Source organism: Chroicocephalus ridibundus, chromosome 1 (genome assembly GCF_963924245.1).
Source record: "Chroicocephalus ridibundus chromosome 1, bChrRid1.1, whole genome shotgun sequence".
Taxonomy (NCBI): domain Eukaryota; kingdom Metazoa; phylum Chordata; class Aves; order Charadriiformes; family Laridae; genus Chroicocephalus; species Chroicocephalus ridibundus.
In genome coordinates, this window is record NC_086284.1 from 181,396,641 (window position 1) to 181,417,342 (window position 20,702).

The 20,702-nt window shown below is 37.9% G+C and overlaps 1 protein-coding gene across 5 annotated transcripts in view; it reads right to left on the minus strand.

Annotated features, from left to right (window-relative positions):
- Positions 1 to 20,260, minus strand: part of RAB3IP (RAB3A interacting protein) — a 35,113-nt gene extending 14,853 nt beyond the window's left edge. The window contains exons 1-6 of one of the 5 annotated variants that reach the window (XM_063322963.1): positions 19,885 to 19,906; positions 11,589 to 11,864; positions 11,120 to 11,381; positions 4,065 to 4,160; positions 1,413 to 1,490; positions 823 to 1,026 (exon numbers count right to left, since the gene is read on the minus strand). In XM_063322963.1, coding sequence (XP_063179033.1) covers positions 823 to 1,026; positions 1,413 to 1,490; positions 4,065 to 4,160; positions 11,120 to 11,381; positions 11,589 to 11,839 — 891 coding nt within the window. In that variant the 5' untranslated portion in view covers positions 11,840 to 11,864; positions 19,885 to 19,906. Of the gene's footprint in view, positions 1 to 822; positions 1,027 to 1,412; positions 1,491 to 4,064; positions 4,161 to 11,119; positions 11,382 to 11,588; positions 11,865 to 19,266; positions 19,389 to 19,479; positions 19,501 to 19,884; positions 19,907 to 20,154 lie in introns of those variants that run through there. The other 4 variants (XM_063322961.1, XM_063322959.1, XM_063322960.1 and 1 more) reach the window with 4 other exon arrangements.
- Positions 20,261 to 20,702: the final 442 nt, after the last annotated feature.

Genomic DNA, 20,702 nt, shown 5'->3' on the forward strand with positions numbered 1-20,702 from the left:
GTGTCTTTCCACAGAGCTGCTCTCCAGCAGGTCAGCCCCCTCTACTGGTGCATGGGGTTATTCCTCTCCAGGTGCACAATTATCTACAAGTACACTACTATTTTTTTTTCCAGCACAATGTAGCTATTTCTAAGTCCACAACTGCCTGTCTGCTAGAATTACATTTTTTCCTAGATACCTCTTTCTCTTTTAATAGATTTTGAATTTCATCTGCTGTTCTACTAACTACTCAGTATCATAAGATCCTTCTCAACTCTTCAGTCACTTTTTGCTACTACCCTTCCAAGGACTCAAGCACCAACTTGTCTCATTATTTCCCCATTTTCATTTACATGAGTAGATTAAAAAGAAAAAGAGAAAAATCACAGGCCCCTCTCATACTCTGTACTCTGGTACTAAATGACTGATTCTGTCTTTTCCCTGGCCTCTTTCACCTATTATTGATCTATAAAATGACTCTTCCTCTTTCCTACGACAGTTTATGAAACATTTATGAAAGTTTATGAACTTGCAGTGATGGACTTCATAAAAAGCCACTAGGACCTGTCAGTTATACTGTATTTTTCTTTTTTGAATTCCCATCTTTAAATTATTAATTCCAATATTCTTATCTCATCTTCCCGTAACGATTTAAAGGTAAACAAAACTTGGAAAAATCACCACCCACTGGTATGTAAGAAAAATTTTCTTTCATCAATGAAATATATCTCTAAAATAGTCAGTATTACATGAAGATTGAAAATATCCTAGATTTATTGTGAGTAAAAAAAAAAACAACAAAGCCAGCTTATCAGCAAAAAGAAGACAATCTTCTACTGTTACCTCTTTACAGTCTTTTACAATTGGCTGCATCATAGTAAGGTCCTGATGACTGCCACCCATAGCACTGCTTGTACTCTTGTTTCTTGCATGGCCTTTCTTAAAAGGAGTTTTTCCAGTAGATTGAAACTCTTTAGTTGGAGATGTAGGTGAAGTAGACAGTACTAGTGTTTTCAATGCTGCTACTTCAGCCTGAAGGACATCAATCTGGAGGGGCGGGGAAATAAAGTCATTCACAAACAAAAATATCATCTTAGGCTGCAAATATTTTAAATCATTTAACAAAATTTCCAGTTATCTTGGTTCAATTCAAGGCTTCATCTTCCAACAGTACTAACACACAGACGCCTATGCAATTGCATACAGTAGTAACACTGGCTTCCTATTGCACCTTGCTAGCCATGATACAATGCTGAAACACCAGCTCTGTGTCCACAGGTGTTAGCTAAGAATACGTCAAGGCAACACAAAACAATTTAGTATCTATTTTACTAATGTATACAGGAAATGCTCTATTTACATCTTTATGATTCACACTTCAGATTTGTAACCATGTGAAAAGACAAAGTAAGCAAGTCAGAAAAAAACCTCACCTTTCCCTGTGCTTCTTTTAACTGTTTTTCTGCTGCAGCTTGTTTGACATTAGCTTCTTTAACCATTTTGTGTGCTTCCTATAAAAAATGTTTAGCCAGTGTAAATGCTTCACATAAATTTACAAGATCCCGTTAAAAAAAAAAAAAAACACAAACTAAGGACATACTTTTGCTTCACGGAGACTACTTGTGAATAGTAAGTTGTGCAACAGTCTGAAATTAAATAGTTACATACCAAAAAATACCTAAAAATCTATCATCTGGATTCATTACTGGCCCACCAAGTTTCTTCTGCTTGGTCCTGAGCCCAGATTCAGAAATTCAGCAACTCCACCCACGCCCCCTCCAGCAGGAACAATACCTGTCATGAACACCAGGCTCCAGTCACGCTTCGGTGGCTGACAAGTCAAGCTCCTTGACCCCCCAAGAGAAAGACTCAACCAGTAGCAACAAAAGCAACATGGGCACAGCAGAACATTCAAAAGAACTTCTTTCTTCTAGCCAGAATAACCAGTTTTAGTCAACTGTAAATTTCTGCATGAAGGAACCGGTCAAACAACTATGAAGTCTAAATTCTTACCATCAATAAAACAGACAAAGCAACATCTTAAAAAATAATTTATAGATTAATAAACATTTCCTAAGTAGCACAGAAAAAGCACTAAAAAAAATCCAAGTAAAGAAACAAAGCTAAGCCAATAAGGAAGAAAGTGTAAAAGGACTGGGAATTTTTTAAACATCCTTTTACCTCATACCTCTAAGCCTTTTGTCTGTATAATGTATTTGTTTAGGCTCTGATCCAGCAATTTGCGCCTGTGATCAAATTACTCTTCTTACTTCGTACTTACTGAAGGCAACAAAGATTGAAAGATCAGGGCCATGGACTAAATTACTTGGGATAGGATCCTTCTCATATCTGTAAAGCGCCTAGCACGTATCTGGACGCTATATAAATAAAACAAAAAAGTTCATACGTCATCATACCAAAAGATCTGGCTCCCACTGGCATACAACAGAGCTGTATAATATGGATTTGTAAAATTCTCTTAAGTAAAAACAGACACATGCAGAATGGGAACATACACATTTATACAATGTGTACAAATACATTTAACATTGACCATGCAGTTTCTGCTTAGTGATGCACCTTTGAAAGCAAAGCATGTTACAGTGCAATTACAGCATAATAATATAATATATCCACCCAGCTGTGCAAAATAAGTCTCAATCCTCCACTGGGATGCATTAAAATAAGCTTCAGTATATCCACTTACAGGGTCACTGAAATTAGTGGGATTCACAATAGAACGTGAATTCAACGGCTGCACATCCCAGAGCAAAAATCAAGAAACCTCACCACTGTGTTTTGTTAGGGTCTCTTAGTGAAATCAAATCACATCAGAAAATTCAAGTGACATGCCCATGACAGTTGGGAGTTCTGAATAATTAAAACTCAATTATTACTAATACACTGTATTTCAAACATAGCTTTAACAAATTGATAGACAGATGTTCTAAGTTATGAAGCGTCATTAACATAAAATTTCACTGACAATTTTGATTTTATTCCTCTACAGTTAAAATACCCACCCAACGTTTTCCTCCCCCCCAGCATACACAAGTATTTATCTTGAAGTGTACCTTTCCGGTCTCCCATTTATTCTCTACGCACAGGAACTGTTTAATGTTTTAAGTAACTTTGCCCTATCAGGATAATGTAATAAAACACGCTGCCAACCCACAGAGCAGTTTGTAATTTGATTTTTAAATGTCAGTATTTTCAAGGTTTTAATAGCACTTTTATACCAATACATCATCATAGGTTTAAATACTGTTTCTAAAACATACCTAATGATGTATCCTTATGCATATGCTGAAAACCAATACTTACAATTCAGTAAACATATAAATCATCTTCAGATTATGACATTTATTCTGACAGATATGGGTATCACAATTTAGCCTCTAGGCATTCCTATATATATTCCTATGACAAAATGAGAACTGATCCTTCTTCAAGTATGGATTTAAGATATTTTTTTCTGTGTAAGACAGGCTCACAATCTTTGCTGGCACTACCGCCTTTTTCTGGAATGAAAACGTCCCACTTAAAGTTCAGGCTTCTCACTTGGTAACCAGGTTCCACCCTGGTGCATCACTCACTATTAATGTTTCTTTTCAAGTTTGTGGGAGTAGCATGCTGACGGACCCAAAATTCAAAAGCTGAAAACATGGCTAAGTTATGTACTTGCTACCTCCATTGATCTGGAACTACGTTATTTTTTTATTTTAGTCACCATGGCAACCTCAAATTTAGCTCTTATCTAGATAGTCTTATTGTCAGACAGAGAAGCTGTCTCAAAATAGTTATGCCAAAAAATAAGCCTAAGTAGCATTAAGCTTTCTGATATATTTTCCTTATTTTCTTTGCTTTGTGTCTAGGCAGACTGACAAGCTCAACAAGGTCTCTTTCATCTAAGTGAAAAGTCTACTGCTCGTTCTTAAGCCTCTACTTCAACGCACCCAGGTCTTCAGGACACAAATCCCTTTATAAGCTTATTGCAGAAAAATTCAGCATACAATATACTGATTCTACATAAAACATCTGGCTCAGCTTCCTTTAAGTATATCACATCGAAGACTCCAACAAACCTCAAACAGACTAGCTGTAAGTTCTTCCAATTCCTGTCCAAGTTGATCTCGCACTTTAGAAAGCCTTTCACATTCTTCATCTTTTAACTTCAGCTCCTATGGAAAATTGAAAGTTATTTATTCTGACTTAGAGTAGGAATTTGGCCTTTTAAAGCTAATACCACAGAGAGGGGTGAGGAAAAAAAAATAATAATCAGAGGAACATAAAGCCTTTGCTAAACAAAGCCTTTCAAAATATTATTCTTAACACTAGAAGCAATTAAATTAATGCCACACATACATATAGCTATTCCTCCTGCTATACAGCAATATACCAGGCCAATCTAAAGTATCTCTAACCTACACATCAGCATTTCCAAAATACTCTGAAGAAAGAAAAGTTTTTTCCTGAAATTACAGAAGACTGAAGTCACTTAAAATACAGATCAAGTTAATTATTGGGACAGACAGAATACCAGTTCTGTTTACCCATTCCTTAACAGACATTAAAGAAAGTAATGCTTTAAAAAAATTTTTTTTAAAAAAAAGCTTTGTCTCAAGACAAATCCCCAATTCTAAAAGAACCTTAAAACATATTTTACTATAAATACCGTCTCCTGCATATCTCCTTATGACTAATACAATTCCAAAATCATACTGTAATTATAACTTTGCTCTTGTTTATGCACATATATAAATCAAATCACAGCAACTTAATGAAATTCAAAATGTTATCTGTCTACACCACTAAAATTTTAATTAAGAAGTCCTGACCAAACCACTTTTACAGTAAGATTTTAACACAGATTGGGCAGCGTGTTTCACATGCCCAATCTCATCTGTATTGTCCCAAGTCTGAGGGAAAAGTGGGATAATTTGCAGAGAAGTACAAAAAGTTCGACATGGAATTTGAAAGAAGGGTTCCTCACCCCTTTCCCAACCACTAAACCCTGGAATCTCTTGCAAGAAAGAGAAGGATAGTGAGAAAAATAAGGGAAAGAAAAGCAACTCTAACCTTTCAAGCATTTTTTTTTGGGCCCCAACTCCCCTCCTATTCCCTTCTAGTTCCTCCTCTTCTTTTCCCGCTGCCAAGCTATATATTACACTACCATCGCTCCTGAAATGCAGGACCCAAGCCTGTCACTGACTTGTTACAGACTCCAAATACAATCTAGCAATGATCTGGTTTGAAAAACTCCAGAAACTAGTAAAGAAAACAGCTGCCTTCAGAAAACTCTGGGAGGTCAGTCTTTTACGACTACGGAGTCATAAAAAGGCCCAAATGGCAGTTTCCCTTGTGTTTCTGGGAGGCGGTTGGTATTTCTCCCAGAGTTTTCATGACTGACTAGTGGTGTACAAAACTACATGGGAAACTACACCTTGCCTTGTAGCATGCTGGTATTAGGTCTTGCCCTCAATTTCTGCAGTGAAACTGCCAATAGATTTTCTTCTAAGATGAAGGGTCCTCTTTGATTTCGGTCCTAAATTCAACAAGTGTTTAAGGACTGTTACAGACTCATTTAGTATAAAAGGCTTCTTTTATTTGGTTTTAATTTTAGATATTTTGATTGATATTTAGTCTAGTTTGTTTGCTATTTTGATTTTTTTGCTTTCCATATGCAACATTTTAACCATTTTGAAAGGTACCACTTAAATGATCGGGTTTTTTTCCAAACGTGGAATTCCTCAGAGAGTACTGAACTCTTACTCACTAGCTACTATTCTGCACAGTGACCTATCTCAAAAAAAAAAAAAAGGGCAGGAAAATAGCAACAGATGGAGGGAAAAGAGAAGGAAAAAGGAATACAAAAAGTCAAAGAGAAAAAAATAACAGAAAAAAGAAAAGGTTAAAAAAAGAAAGGGGAAACAAAATTTTATTAATTAATTTGGTGTTGTTTTAAGTATTTTCCATATAAAGTATGGTTCTTAATGAGGAAATGAAAGATTCTGATGCAAAATGCTTAAAGCTCAAGTTTCATGTGTTCCTATATTGCAGAGAATACAAAATGCACGTCCTTTGGTTTACTTCACTGTTTTGTAAGGAAAATGCTACATACACATCAATATATATTAAAAGGAGGCTGTATTAATATTCAGGTCAAGAGTTATCAAACTCACAATGAAGACAGAGATATCCCAGGTTCACTTTTGGGATCCCACTACCAATACACTATTTTAAGTGAGATGGTTACAGCTTTGCCTGCAACTGGAAAGATTAGCGGTTTAGATTAAAATTTAGGCAGACAAGTAAAGCTACTTAATGGAAACAAAAAGGAGACAACGCCAGGCAGTCTACTACACATGGCTGCTTAGCTAGATTTGTCAAACACTGGGCAAGTTTCCATGACATGATTCAGAAGAAGCCTAATCTAACACATTATTTTGCTAAGCAAGTTTAATAGCTTGGCTATTTTAAGCAAGGCAAAAATAAAGAGTGCCCAAAGCAAAAAGCTTAGCAGTTATTAGAAACATTACTGCTGCCTGTGTCTTAGAGGTATTATTGGAAGCTTCCCAGCCATACACAACCTGAAGGCAGAAAAGACAACTACATGTGGTAGACTAACCATCCATGCTGCAGTCCCTCCCACATTACTGTTCTGGAAAAGTAACTACAGGAAGATAAGCTATTATAAAGCACACACACGGTTACCTAAGTAGGCAATAAAAAAAATTTAACTTGCATGGAAACAAAACTTAAAGTTAAAAAAAATAAAATCCTATATCAAAGCGTGACGTTATTGCTTATTTCACTTTGATCTTCACAAACAAACTACAAGGTGGGTCTTTGGAAAGAACCAGTGAGATAAAGAATGCAAATTACTGCTTCAAAGGCCTTCATATTTTAAATTCTAGAAAGAAAGTCTTCCTGCATCTAGTTCAGCAATTCAACCAAGTAAGAACTAGATGCAGAAGATAAAGCAAAGATTTTTCTACAGATATCATCTAAAATCGTAACTGTGGGACACTGTCGAATCCTGAAGTTGTCAATGTATGCCTACAATACACTACAACAGCATCAGTCAGAGGTGTGGAAACTGAAAACTTTCATCACTCAATGACAGCAAAGAACTGCTAAAACACCTTCAGAGAACCAACCCATCTTTTAACAATCACAAGCCAGTGACCTTACAATTCAGCTCCAATTTGTTTCAGAAAAGCTTGAAAGCATACTCTTCAGTGGAGTTCTGGGATGGTGTATTATTCTGGAGCATCCTTGTTTTTATTATTCATTAACTTATAAGCAAATGACAACAGAAATTTAAGAACGCAGAATGTATTGTATAGTACTAATGGAATTCCTGGATAGTTATTGTGAATCTATCTATTCATTAATTCATGTAGAGTTTTAATTCATCATGTTTTACTGTGGAAAAATAAAGATATAACCATCAGTGTTAGCCTGCACAGAAACACTGTAATAATGGCAACAGCCTCTGTTACATCGGATTCTTTGATGATACAAGCAGAACAATGGAAAAAATCTACATCAAATCCTGTATCAACACACAAGACCTGAAGACAGAGATCAAACTGTAACACTCAGTTTGTTTCTGAGATGAAGAATGCATACAGAAATTGAAGCCTTTGAAAGAAATATCTAGATCTGAGGATGAGGTTCTTAAACTATGTTGACATTTACAATACCACATTCTATACTGTCACCTCTTTCACAAGAATCACTGTATCAGTGTGGAAAAACCTCTCAATTTCACTCTAGTAGGCAAATATCAGTAATTCAGATTTCTACTACAAAAAGTCAAACATGGTTTTACTTGTTACCAATAAACCTACAGATCTTACCCTAAAGACTGTGGGAAGCATGGAATTCATTCTCAAACAAAATACAGTATTTGCAACGAACATCTCTGGTAGACTGCTCTTTCCTCATCAGAGAGGAGCGCTAACTATCAGACCATTTCAACACTCCACGAGAAAACATATTAACACAGAAATCTAAGTTTCCCTCTGCAGTTATGGATGGCATCATTATACTGACAATCTGATTGATGAGGAAATAACTTTAGGGCCAAATCACACAAAAATTCAAAGAAAACACGAATATGAACTGACACAGCTCAGAAGCTACAAGTGAGCTACTCAAAATACATGCAATGTGCTGGTTAATTAAGATGAAAAGCAAACAAAAGGTATTCCTTTGCAAGGACTCCACTAAACTTGCACATCAAAAATACCATATATCAAAATACCATCACTGTTCTCTCAGATGTTATCTACGTGTGGTTGATCTACCTTCAGTCACCACGGTGACACAGCTCAATCCAAACATGGCAGAAAAAATGTACATGGATAGAGACATGAGGACCTTATCAGTCCCAGGCATTGAATCACTAAGCCTTTTAACACCTTCTCCATTTTCCTGATGCTGCTTTAAAAGGGTAGCAAAACAAGAAGAAAGGTTTAGATCATCTAAAGCAAGGGCTCTTCAGTTCCACTTTACAGAATATAACCAGGAATTCAGTGAAAAAAAATAAGCAAAAATGACCTGAATGGTCTCAACAGAGTGAAAAATCTATGTCATTTTAATTAAATGGGCATTTTAAGGAGGCAAAAGTATGTCCAATCTTATATGCTCCATTAGTATAGAATGTTGCCCTGCTGTTACCTCTGACCAAACCTTTCTCCCCATCTTATGACACGATTTGGTGCTGCAATCAACTTAGATTGAAGTAGAAAGTATATTTCCCCTCATCACAAAACAAATTTTTGAAAGACTTTTTTTTTCTCATTGCCAGCAATGCTGTTCCTTTTGAGAAGGGAATTTTGCAGTGTTAAGAAATACAAGGCATACAAAAAGGAAAAAAAAAAGACTAAATCTTTATTCTATTCCTGAATAATTTCTTCAAGAACCATACTTAAATGTCTTACAATTACATGTCACACATACATTCTCTAACACAAAAAAACGAGAGGATATTAAGAAAAAAGTTGCACTCCAAGCAGAGACATGAAAAAAATTACATAGCGGATCCCCAAGCTTCAAATTTCCCTTCTGGTTCCCTTTCTGATCCCAACTGCAACAAATTCAAATCAATCTTTAACACATATTACAATAGCACACAGTTTGGATAAGAAATTTGTAACAAATGAAAAATGCAAGATAGCAAATTTGTGTTTACTTTCTTCACTCCTGGAAGGTCTGTAGTCTGTAAGGTTTACAGGCTCAATGAGCTCACAAAATTCAAGTGCAAATTGTAATTCTTATTTTTTTTCACTGTTCCTAATAAACAGCACAGAGACTTACAGAGAATTTAAAACCATTATGCACAAAACAACCAGCCATACACAGGCACTACGTATTAATTATATCCCTACAGATTTCTAAACTGAGTACTCATAGACAAAGGTGAATATACTTGGAAATAAAAGTTTAAAGACTGCATGACACACTAAATATTGCAGAGTGGGCACAGCCCTACATGAACAGCCTTGACTTTTGGAAGAAACGCAACCGGAGATGAATTATGGATAGAAAAAAACCTAGTCATACAAGGAGTGGAAGAAAGTAGGTATTACAGAAGGAATAGGATTTGTTGTTGTATAGTCTGTAAAGATTCCTGCTATGACTCCCGTGTTACTGAGCAATTCTGAAACAGCGCAAGTTTAGGAAAACAAGCAGACAAAATAAGTTATCCATCCAGTATAATACTGGTAAGAATCAACCTGATGGGTTGAGACTTAGCAAGAACTTTGACATCAACAGTCTCAAGTTAGCGCTGAATCGCTTTTGTTAAAAAGACCCAAAGGGTCTGAAAATACATAACATGCAGTTAGTACGTCCTAGCAGCCTTAATATAATTTCTTTAAAAACCACTTTAAATTTTGGAGTGAAATAGGAAACATTTCAATCTTTAAGAGACAAAGTGGTATACACTGGAATAAGATTTTCAGATAATTCCAAGGTAACAGTAGCAGATCTGAGTTGTGGTTTTCAAGTACATTACCTGGACTTTGGTGTACTGTCAGGAACTGGAAGAGCTTTTCTGAAGTTTAAACTTTAATTTGTTCTTATTTTCTAAGGTTCCAAGTTTAACTGCTAGGATTACATATTCACATGCAAGGTCCTCAAACTTAGCTCAGGTTAATGTTTCCTTTCAGTGGTCAAATGCTAAGCAAATGAACACATTAGCAAAGGAAGCAACTACTCAGCAATAAAACAATCAACAGAAAAAGTGATGTCAGAATCCATATTTAAGATTCACATTAACAAGGGCAAATATACTATGATAGAAATGCTGACTACAATCACCAAGATGAGGTAACAAACAGAGGAAAACAAGTACAAACACAAGATAAGATGAGCTTAAATTTAAACAAGAATGGAATTGTAGAGGAGAGGAAAGGGCACAGATACAAACAGCACAAAAACTACTCAAAAGTTTAAGCACAGAGCGATGTTAAAATGATAAATAATGGCTTTGCATTTATATAGCACCATCCATCCAAACAAGACAAAGCGCTTTACAAATATTAATGAATTGAGCCACAGTGTCTTCAAAGGTATCTATATTCAATTTGAAGTGGGGTGTAACAGTACTCTAAAGAACACCAGTGACATCTTTATTGCTTCTTCCTATGCAGGCGTTCCCCTATTAAACATCACAAGTACCCCCGTTCTAAAGCACTTCTGTATTCCATGACACATGCTACACTTTTATACTCTAAGAGAAAGAAGACTAAAGAGGTATATAATCAGCATCTATAAATACTTATACAGTAACAATGGAATGACAGAAAATTATTCTCATTCTCAAATGTCAGAATGAAGGAATGGTCTACATTTCAAAGAAAAAACGTGTTTAACCAGATACTGCAGCAAAAAAAATCCATGGTTAAGTAGCAGCAACACTAAAGAAAAAAAACACTATCGAGGTATAATTCTATGACATTAGCACTGTACACATTCAGAATAACTTTACATAAAATAATTACATCATAATATTTCTGTAAGAAATGAGCAGACTCGGCCTGTATCTTCTGGCCCATCTCTCATTCTGCAATATTAGAACCAGTCTGAAGAGAGAAAAAGCAGGAGGAGAAAAGACAATGAGCCTTACCCTCTGAGCTTTTGCAAGTTCTTCTTTCAATCTTTCATAGCCCTTTTCTCTTACTTCCAGTACAGATGGGCTCCGTAAGTGAGATAAACTGTCTGTACTCAACCCAAAAATATCTTCATTTCCTTCAGCAACATCTGCTACTGGAGCACCCTGCAAAAACTCTCTCTCTGCGTTATTGCTCTCCTTTCTGGAATTATTGTGATTGAATGACCCACCCTGGGGTCCAGAGGTAGAACAAAATACTGCGTCGGTAACATTGATGCTGTAAAAAGAGTGATATATTTTTTTATTTATATAATACATTAAGGAAATATTTTAGAAATGGCAGTAGTGGTGCTGAACGTACCACTATGGACACAATTTAATATTACAACATTTTAAGTAATATTAAAATTATATCTTCAGTAAAGCAAGCAGTTTATATGCCACAAACATCAGCAGTTTAAATAGAAAGACACACAGAACTTACCTGACACCTGATGCTTCTCCACAATTCAGTTGTCTGGAAGATGAATAAACAGGTTGTGTGGGAAGGTCAGAAACGTTTAATGCATTGGGTTGGATTGGTGCAGAGGACACAACAGAAGGATGTGGTCGGTAGATAACGCTGGGTGAGGTAGTTTGTTCCTGAGTCCCTGGTTCATTTACTCCAAGAAGATCTGGTGTCGTAGGTGAAGCGAGGTTCACTTCATGAAAGCCTTCCAAGGGGTCACTGGCCATAATAAAAGCCTCATCATATGAAACCCTGAATCAAATAATCACATTATCAGAATGCAAACAGGAAATATTTAATTATATCTGTCAACTATTTGAATTAAAAAAACACCTAGAGAAATGTTCAGAGTAGTTCATGATATAATGGAAACTATTGTCTAATATTGCAAAAGTGTCAACTTCGACTACCAAAAATGGACTTTGGACTGTTGAGTCCAGAAGATCTAATAGCAGACTCCACATCTAAATGGGATGATGAAATTAGGAACACGGTATATATCATAAAACAAAGTCATCTTTAATATAGTCTAGTTTTGTATCAAAACACAAATGTATTACATTCATGAAAGGGAGGCAGACCTGGGAACCAGTAAGAAAAAAAAATTCAACATTTTTTGAAACTTAAACCTTCCATTTTTAACGAAGCAAATAATCTAGAGACATAAATCGGTGAACCTTTAAATATATTAGAGTCCATCGCAGTTTTGGTTAAATCACACATCTAATCTTGTAACAGCTCACTGAAATGCTAGAAGTAGCTGATAAAACTCCTCATGAAGTATGATGACGTGTATTTAATACATCTCATGATGAAGTGATGATGACCATTATGAATAAGTATCATACCAGAAATATAATAGAGGTAAAAGTGTACTATGAATTTGCAATTTAACTGACAGTACTTTTTAATTTTACTTTTATTTTTTTTAATTCCTTATGTTTTTCATAAGATCAACAGAAAACAAGTACAACACACAAATTTTACAAGCCCCAATAGAAAGCACCTATTTTCCAGCAGTTTATCATCAGAGATCACAAAAATCTTTGCATGATTCAAAACTATAAATTGGAAGTAGTATAGAGAAGTTTGTGAAGGAATTACTTAGCAGTGATTATTCACTCCAAAAAACATTTTCCGTCTAACATAAAGATGGCTTCACAAAGGTACTTAACATGCAAAAAAAGCACTGTTGTATCTAAATGAAATAATACATTGCATTTTAGAGACATATCTGCTTGGGTCTTACAATGGAAAAGACAAGGCAGAGAGAAGATCTAGAAAGATGAGGGTCACAACCATGAAGAGGTGATGCCATCTACTTGGATGTACATCTAGTTCATTAGCTACTTCATAAAACACATGGAAAACACCAAGAGTGGAATCCCCAAATTAGTATACACAGTAACATTTTAGTTACATCAATACTCTTTGGCCATCTTAAAGAACGTTGTTCAAAACTGGTTTGTGTCTCAAGTATCATACTGAGTGCGTATACATCCATGTTAAACAAGTTGCTTTACCACATTATCAGGTACATATGGAAGAAATTCATTTGGTCAGATAGCAAGAATACGTTATTAATTTTTCTCTGTTGCTGTTAATTGCTCCCACAAAAAACCAACCACCTCTAAGAAACTGCCCAGACTTAAGGGACAAAAAGGACTTTACATGAATAAAAATGGGCATTTGGGGATTTGGTTTTTTTTCCTGTTTTATGCAGAAATTTGTTTTATTTTGAACTGTCAACAGCAGTTGCACAAACATGATTTACACAGAAAAACACTGTTACAGTTTGGAGCTTTTCTACCCTAACACAGAGATGAACAACTTATTTTTGAGTTTAAGTAAGTTTGAAAAATATTCTCATTTGTTTTCCCTGTAGTTTTTCTTAATGATTATAAGCATTCTAATTACGTGTTCTACAGGACAATAAAGCCTGTTGAGTCAACAAATTAAAATGGACGGACTGCCAGAGCTACAGGACATTTCTTCAAGGTTAAATTTCAAAAATGTTTTCAGCTCTACTATTCAGCTCTACAGTGCAACTATTACACATCGTTGTTTTACATTTAATAAGCTAAAATACTGCCATCTTGAAAAAATAAAGTTGCAGAAACGGGCCTCTAAAGTTCATCACCCCAGCTGAAAAATACCCATCTCGCCGGTCTCAAAGTCAGGCTCACATCTACACAAATACATTCGCTTTCGTTGTTCCCACCACTCTCCTCTTCTGCGACTACCAAGCAAGCCATACTCAATATTAATATATTGGCAACACCACCAAGATGACTCTTCACACTCCCAATTCTTTGAATTCCAGTCTTCACAATTAACAGAAGATGCAGGCTTCTGAACAGGGATGTAGAAAGGCTGCCTGGATGCCTTGCCTTTTCTATGCCCACAACACCTAGGAAAGCGCACCAAAATCCACCCAACAGAAGCAAAGATTGAGAACACAGCTGAGAGCAAACTGGAAACATCTTCCCTTCTGCTGACTAGCTTCTGTTTCAAGTTTGAAAGACATATTCAAAGTTCCACTGAAAACTTGCAATCTGACTTGATGTTCAATAGTGGTACCATAGTATTTCGCATCACCGGTTCCACTTATTCTTTTCAGTTGCATACCCCACTGAATTAAAATTTTCTATGAAGATTTTTTTTCCCCAAAACACATTTTTAGAATATACTATTTAGCCATTTCCAAGAAAAAAAGGCTCAGGAAGCACTTATTTTTCAGTTTTTAATGTATTTTACTATTTCTGTACGAATCTTAGGGCTATCTGTTCAGAGCAAATACTTTAAGTACATCAAGCAAGCATCAGGCTCAAAGATGCACCATTCCATATATTTATGATAATTTACACAAATTAAGCTACGTTATGAAGTGCAGAGTGTCACGCTGGCTCATGCAGAGAAAAATGATTAGAATCCTGCTTATTATCTTCAGAATGTTCAAATGCATTTCTAGCTCCCCCTCTGGACCAACGCATCAATCTACGATAAGCAAATTAGTATGTTTGGGAAAAAAAAAATAAATCTATCCTACCTACATGCTCCTACTCCTATGAGAAATGTTCCACTTAACTCCCTTCCCACTGCTTTTCCACCTAATCAGCCTATAACCTGCAGTGTTTTTAATAGGAAAAAAAAAAGAAATAAAAAAGATTATGGAATTTTATTTACAAGTCTATCACTCTGCTTATACATTAAATATCTATCTCAGCCTAAACAGACAAGAGAGGTTTACGAGTAAATAAGTCCATGCATGTCTTCTCAGTTATCAAACAAAAAAGCTTTTTCTGATACAGTAAGTAAAAAAGTTATACAAGTTATTCCTGGAAGAGCTGAAAATAAATCCCTCAGCTAAACTTTTACCACAGCCTGTCAAATGGGCACTAGTAAGCACACCATCTGTGTAAAACACCTCCCATTCACAACTTTTTTTCTTTCCTAGCGTTACTTCTCACTTAGCAGTGAGCAGGCAGAAGCTGGGTACACCACCCATACAAGACAAAGAAGCCCGTATCAAATATCTCAGTTTCAAGACTCACCAACACCATTAAGTTGTTACCAAGGCGTCAGCTGAAAACCAAACAGCCATGCAAAAAGCTAGGTGGTCCTAAAAATAAAAGCTCTCTTTTGGGAAAGATCTCTTCAAAGTAACAGTAAACAAAAGGAGAAAAAAACACATTAAATTTCAGTGTCATTAAAGATTACAGGCTTGGTTAGGGCTTTGTGGGGGGGTTTATATTATTGACTAAGGCAGCAATGAACAGCCTTGCTGTGAAGGAACATGAAGCGCATGTAAGTGGAGAGCTTTACTAGGAGCCAAGCTGACAGTGCGTAAAAAACCACAGTGTTGACACAGCATTCTTTAGTAGTAATTCTGCTACTGTGAACAAAAGCTGATATTCTGACATTTCAGGGCAGCACATTTATTAAACAAAACTATGAATTTTCTTAATAGTTTTTCTATCACATTAATATATGGTGAAAGCTTGCAGTAGCATTAGTGCCTACCAAAGACGTGATTATTTATCTTAGTTGATAGTATGAAATTTGGATGACATACAAAATTCAAGTACTGTAATAAATCAGGATGAAACAAAGTAAATTAATTCCCTTACACTTTCATCTGGAAATAATGTAAGTTTGGTGGAAGCTGTCAAAATGTTGCAGCTTTTTATTACCTCTCCACTGACACACTTGCAATGCTGACTACTCACATAACTTCATGACAAAACAATGCTCAAATCTTATTTTATCTAATATAAAACAGTACAAAGAAATTGGTTTAACACTCAGTTTAACGCATTTCTATAGCTTCTAACAGGAATGAAGAATGAAGAACTGTGAACATTTTAAACAGCAGTCAAATCAAAATGCTTTATCTAATTTTCCTGTTATTACTCTAAGAGGGGTTCAGCTAGTTGTCTGAACCAAAGCAGTCAATAACTAAACATTAAAAAGCTCCTTGAAAAGCAGTAACTTACTGTGGTTTGTTTTCTTTTTTTTTTTTTTAAAAAAAGTACTGTTGAAAACCACCTACTACAAACTCTGGAGTTCATCTTTCACAGACTGCTTTTACATACAAGACAGGTTGAAGATGACAACTTTGAACAATATCCTAATTGTTATAGTCCACTTAAAAGCAATGCCAGCACCAAACATTTAACGCCTTAAAAATATCTCATTTTTAGCTTTAATAGTAAAGGGCACCATCACACAGAACAGTTACCTGATCAAGTAAAAGAAATAAAAATAAAAAAAATCAAATAAGGAAAAAGAAGTTACTGTTTCTAAACATTTTGATGAAAAGTAAATGCTAGTTAGCATTTACCAAAAAAAGATGCCTATTAGCTGTACTGTTTATCTTCACACAGCAGGCCTTTCAAAATATAATAAACTCTCAAGGATTTCATTTATTAGACTCCAACATCTGCTTCAGTTCATTTAGGAGGGGATAGAAAAGTGGATTTTTTTGTAGCAGCTCCTCAAAAGGCCTGGCATTAGCCTATCACCAGGTCTGCATTCCTCTCAGCGGGTTTAAAAAAAAAAAGTTTTGAAGTATTTGGCATTATACAGTCTGGAATGTAATGTTTTAAGCTCTGAAGAACTTAGTAGGGAATTAAAGTAGCGAACTAATAAAAACCTTTTAAAGAAAAAGTTCAATTAGGTACTGCTAGTCCATACCTACACCTATCAAATGCAAGCAGGCAGTTTAAAAAGTAAAACTGTTGTAAGGCATATTATGGACAGTAATTTAAAGTTCAAAACCAATGCAATTACGTCTATCCAGTATGAGATATTCATCAGATGTTGGCATGGGACAAAGAAGTTTGGTGGATTTATTTCTTTTCCTAAACTGCTTTACATTTAAGCTTAGCCACAGAATTCAAGCAAGTTTTAACACTGTTATCGATAACAGTTCATCACACAAACACAATTCAAGATTTGGCATGGAAATTCCCTCAAAGTTTGCAAAAAACAATTCCCAAACAATTCTCAGCTTTGCAATTATGATAGAAATTTCTACTTCAGGAGCCCAAATACACAATTATATTTTTTTTGGAGACAGTAAGATATGAGAGAAAAGAAAGCATTGAACTACTCCAGTCTTTACATATTCTACTTTTATTTGCAAGTGACCTTGCACTACGTATTTACCAACAGATAGTAAATTAGGTAAGATGGTAAATAGAACGTAAATTGTAAGTTAGGTAAATCTATACAATTTAAGAGCTAGAAAAACCATGCTTGGTTCGACACAAGAATATTTTTCTACTGCATTTCCACCAGTGTCGTCACGTGATGCTATGATGTGGGTGCTTTTCTATTCTTTACTCTCATGTTAGGCATCCAAAACACTATTTCACACTGTTTTAAAAGAAACATGTAGTCTATTTGATAGCAAGATTTTATAAAGTTAAAAGAATTTTTGTTTCGTGGAACTGATGATTTTAAAAAAAAATCTCTTTTGAAAACTTTATTATAGAGATATCTTCAACTAGAAAAATACAGGTGCAGAGTAAGGATCTCTGAGAAAGAAGCACCACACAAGACTCAACAACCTATATTTATGAAGTGCTTGTGAAACTTATAAACAAACATGGTGTAGAGTCTGGTAGATAGTACACCTCTTACTAGAGAGAAAAATCAGTGCTTTGCAAGGTAGGATACTGCAAACTTTTATTGTAAACAAACATTCAAAGAATACTGTTTGGTTCACAAAGACTCTCTAAACCAAGTTCATTTAACTGCAAACATGATTCTCTTTGCAGGTGCTGCTGTTCTCAAGACAGAGCACTGTTCTGCCTTATCTTGGAAACAACTTCACAATCCCATCTCAGGTTTAAGCCTGATCACAGTGACTGTAACTGCAGTGTCATTCTTGCCGTGACTTGGACCTAAAGACCCTCTCATTTTCAGTTAACACCGAAAATATTCAATTAGTAAACTTAAGTAAAAATGATCATAATTTTCATGATATATAAAGCTTTCTAAATATATCTGCAAAGGCATTTAAAGAAACATTTTCTTAATTCCTGAAAAAAAAGGTTAGCATATTATTAAGTGTAATTAAAGTGTTTAATACAAGTTTTAGTCTAGTTACAGTAAGACCAGATTTTAAATGACATACTGGAAAGGGTTTTAAAAAAATAATCCAAAGTACGCATTTCTTTTCTGGGAAAATCCATAAACGTAAGTGTAACAGTGAGAGACCAGCTCATTTGGCATTTTACATGAATTTTAAATCAAGTCAATAAAAGCCATGAAGATAGCTGCAGTCTATAATCAAAAGGCTTATTGTGACTGTTTTCCTACACACAAAAAAATCCCCATTTAAATATAGTGTAACAGGATGGATATTTCAGTTGAGCCGTGAGGTGCACTCCCATTTGTTATTTATTAAAAGCATAATGAGAATCGTAAATTATTTATCCTTCTTTGCTCACTAGGTAACGTTAACCAAGCACAGCAGAAGAATGACTGCCAAGACACAAACACAGAAGGCCTGACTTTAACCCTCCCCAGAACTCATTAAACAAATCTATAATAAAAACAACAATAAAAATATTAAAGCAACAAGACCTCAGGTTTTGCCCTATATTTTACTGAGGAATACAAATATTTGAACAGATGGTAGCTGCCAATACATGCTTCTAGACTGAATAACCTTACATCTGCTTCAAAAGAGAAGCTGATAATTTCACTATTATGGCAAGTCTGTGGAAGATTAATTATTTTAGCTATCACTGTTTTTGAGACTTCCTAAGAAGACTTACAAGTGACCATGGCGAACAAATCAAGTAATATAAACCTTAGTACGCTATCTGCAAACAAAACAGACAACACTCTGGGACAAATGGATGAAAACACTGTTGCTTTTTGCCAGTATGACCAGCGTTGAGGGCATCATTAAGGATTTGGCTGTTTGGTATTCTCCCGCTTCCAGAGCCCTACGACTCCCAGGAAACTAATGGGGCATCAGCACCTAGGCAGCACAAATTTCTGCACAGTTTATCTCTTGCAATCAACTTCTAACCAGAATTTCCTTTCTGCGCCTTACTGTCTAACGTAACTACATTATGAAATTAGGATTAACTGAAATCCCTGCTACTTAACTACTACAGTTTACAAGACTACTTACCGGCGACCAAGTATTAACCTCAATACTGCTCAAAGACTTTAGAGCAACCAGGAACGCTACAGGGGAGCGCAGCTCCACGGGTCCCACGACGCAAAACTCCCCCCCGCTCCCCAGGGCGCCCCCCGGCACCGCCCGGGCGGCGGGGGGCGAAGCCCGTGAACCCACCCAGCGGCCCTGCCCTCCCCTGCCGCCTCCCTCGGCGCTCTCACCCACCGCCCCACAAGTTTGCGAGGGGAGAAGACTTCAGCGCCAGCGTAGCTTCTTCTCGCAACTCCCCCCCCCCCGCCCCCACCCTCGCCCTTTTAGCCATTCCCGCCCGGACGCCCGTCCCTGCCGGCCCTACGACGCCTGGGAAGGGCCGCCCTGAGGGGAGGAGGGCTGCCCCGAGCCGCCGGCTCTTTGTCCGTCCTCTCCCGGGGCAGGTGCACCCGACGCTTTCCGGGCTCATCCCCCAGAACTACTTTTGCCTTCGACCGCCGCTGGGTTTGGCGCCATCCCTGCCGCCGGCTGCTCCCCACCCCGCACACCCCGACGGAGCCAGCCGGGAGTCCCCGGGCCAGCGGCGCCTTCCCGCCGCAGGCGGCCACAGCGGCGCGGCACGGCCCGGCCGCCACCTACCCCCGCGATGCTCGGGGGATGAGATGAGGGGGACCAGGACCCCCACAGCCGCCCCGGCCACAGCAGGCGGGCGGCGGGTCCGGCGCAGGGAAGCCCGGCCACCGCACCCCGGCAAGGGGGGGAGCCCTCCCAGGCGGCGCCGGCTCCGCCCGTCCCGGGCACAAGCTCCTGGGAGCGCGGCCCCGGGCAGGTGCGGCCGCGGTAGCCGGCCACCCCCCTCCTTCCCTCCGGCCAGCGGTGCCGGGGCCGCGCAGCCCCGCCGCCACATACCTGCCGAGCCCAGCGAGAGCGGCCGCCGCCGCACCGCGTCCCCTCAGCCAACCTGGGGGGGGCGGGGCGCCGGGCGGCCGCCGCGCATGCGCACCGCCCGCGCACCGCCCGCAGGGGGGGCGGGTAAGGGGGGCAGGTGTGCGCCACCCCCGCCGCCCCCTAGCGGGGGTCTGGGGAACCCACCCCCGCGGCGAACGGGAGGGGCGGCGGGGAGCCCGGGGCCAGGGGGGAGTCACGGTGTAAGGCCGGCCCGAGTGGCCTTCTGTCAGCAGTGGCGCCCCAGCTGCGCCATTGTCCGTGAAGCAGCCACCCGTGGCCCAAAATACTTGGAATCTTAGAGTCATAGAATTGTCTAGGTTGGAAGAGACCTTTCAAATCATGCAGGCCAACCATTGACCTAACCCACCACTAAACCGTGTGCCTCAGCACCACGTCTACCCGTCTTTTAAATACCTCCAGGGTCAGCGATTCCACCACTTCACTGGGCAGCCTCTTCCAATGCTTGATAACCCTTTCCGTGAAGAAATTTTTACTAATACCCAATCTAA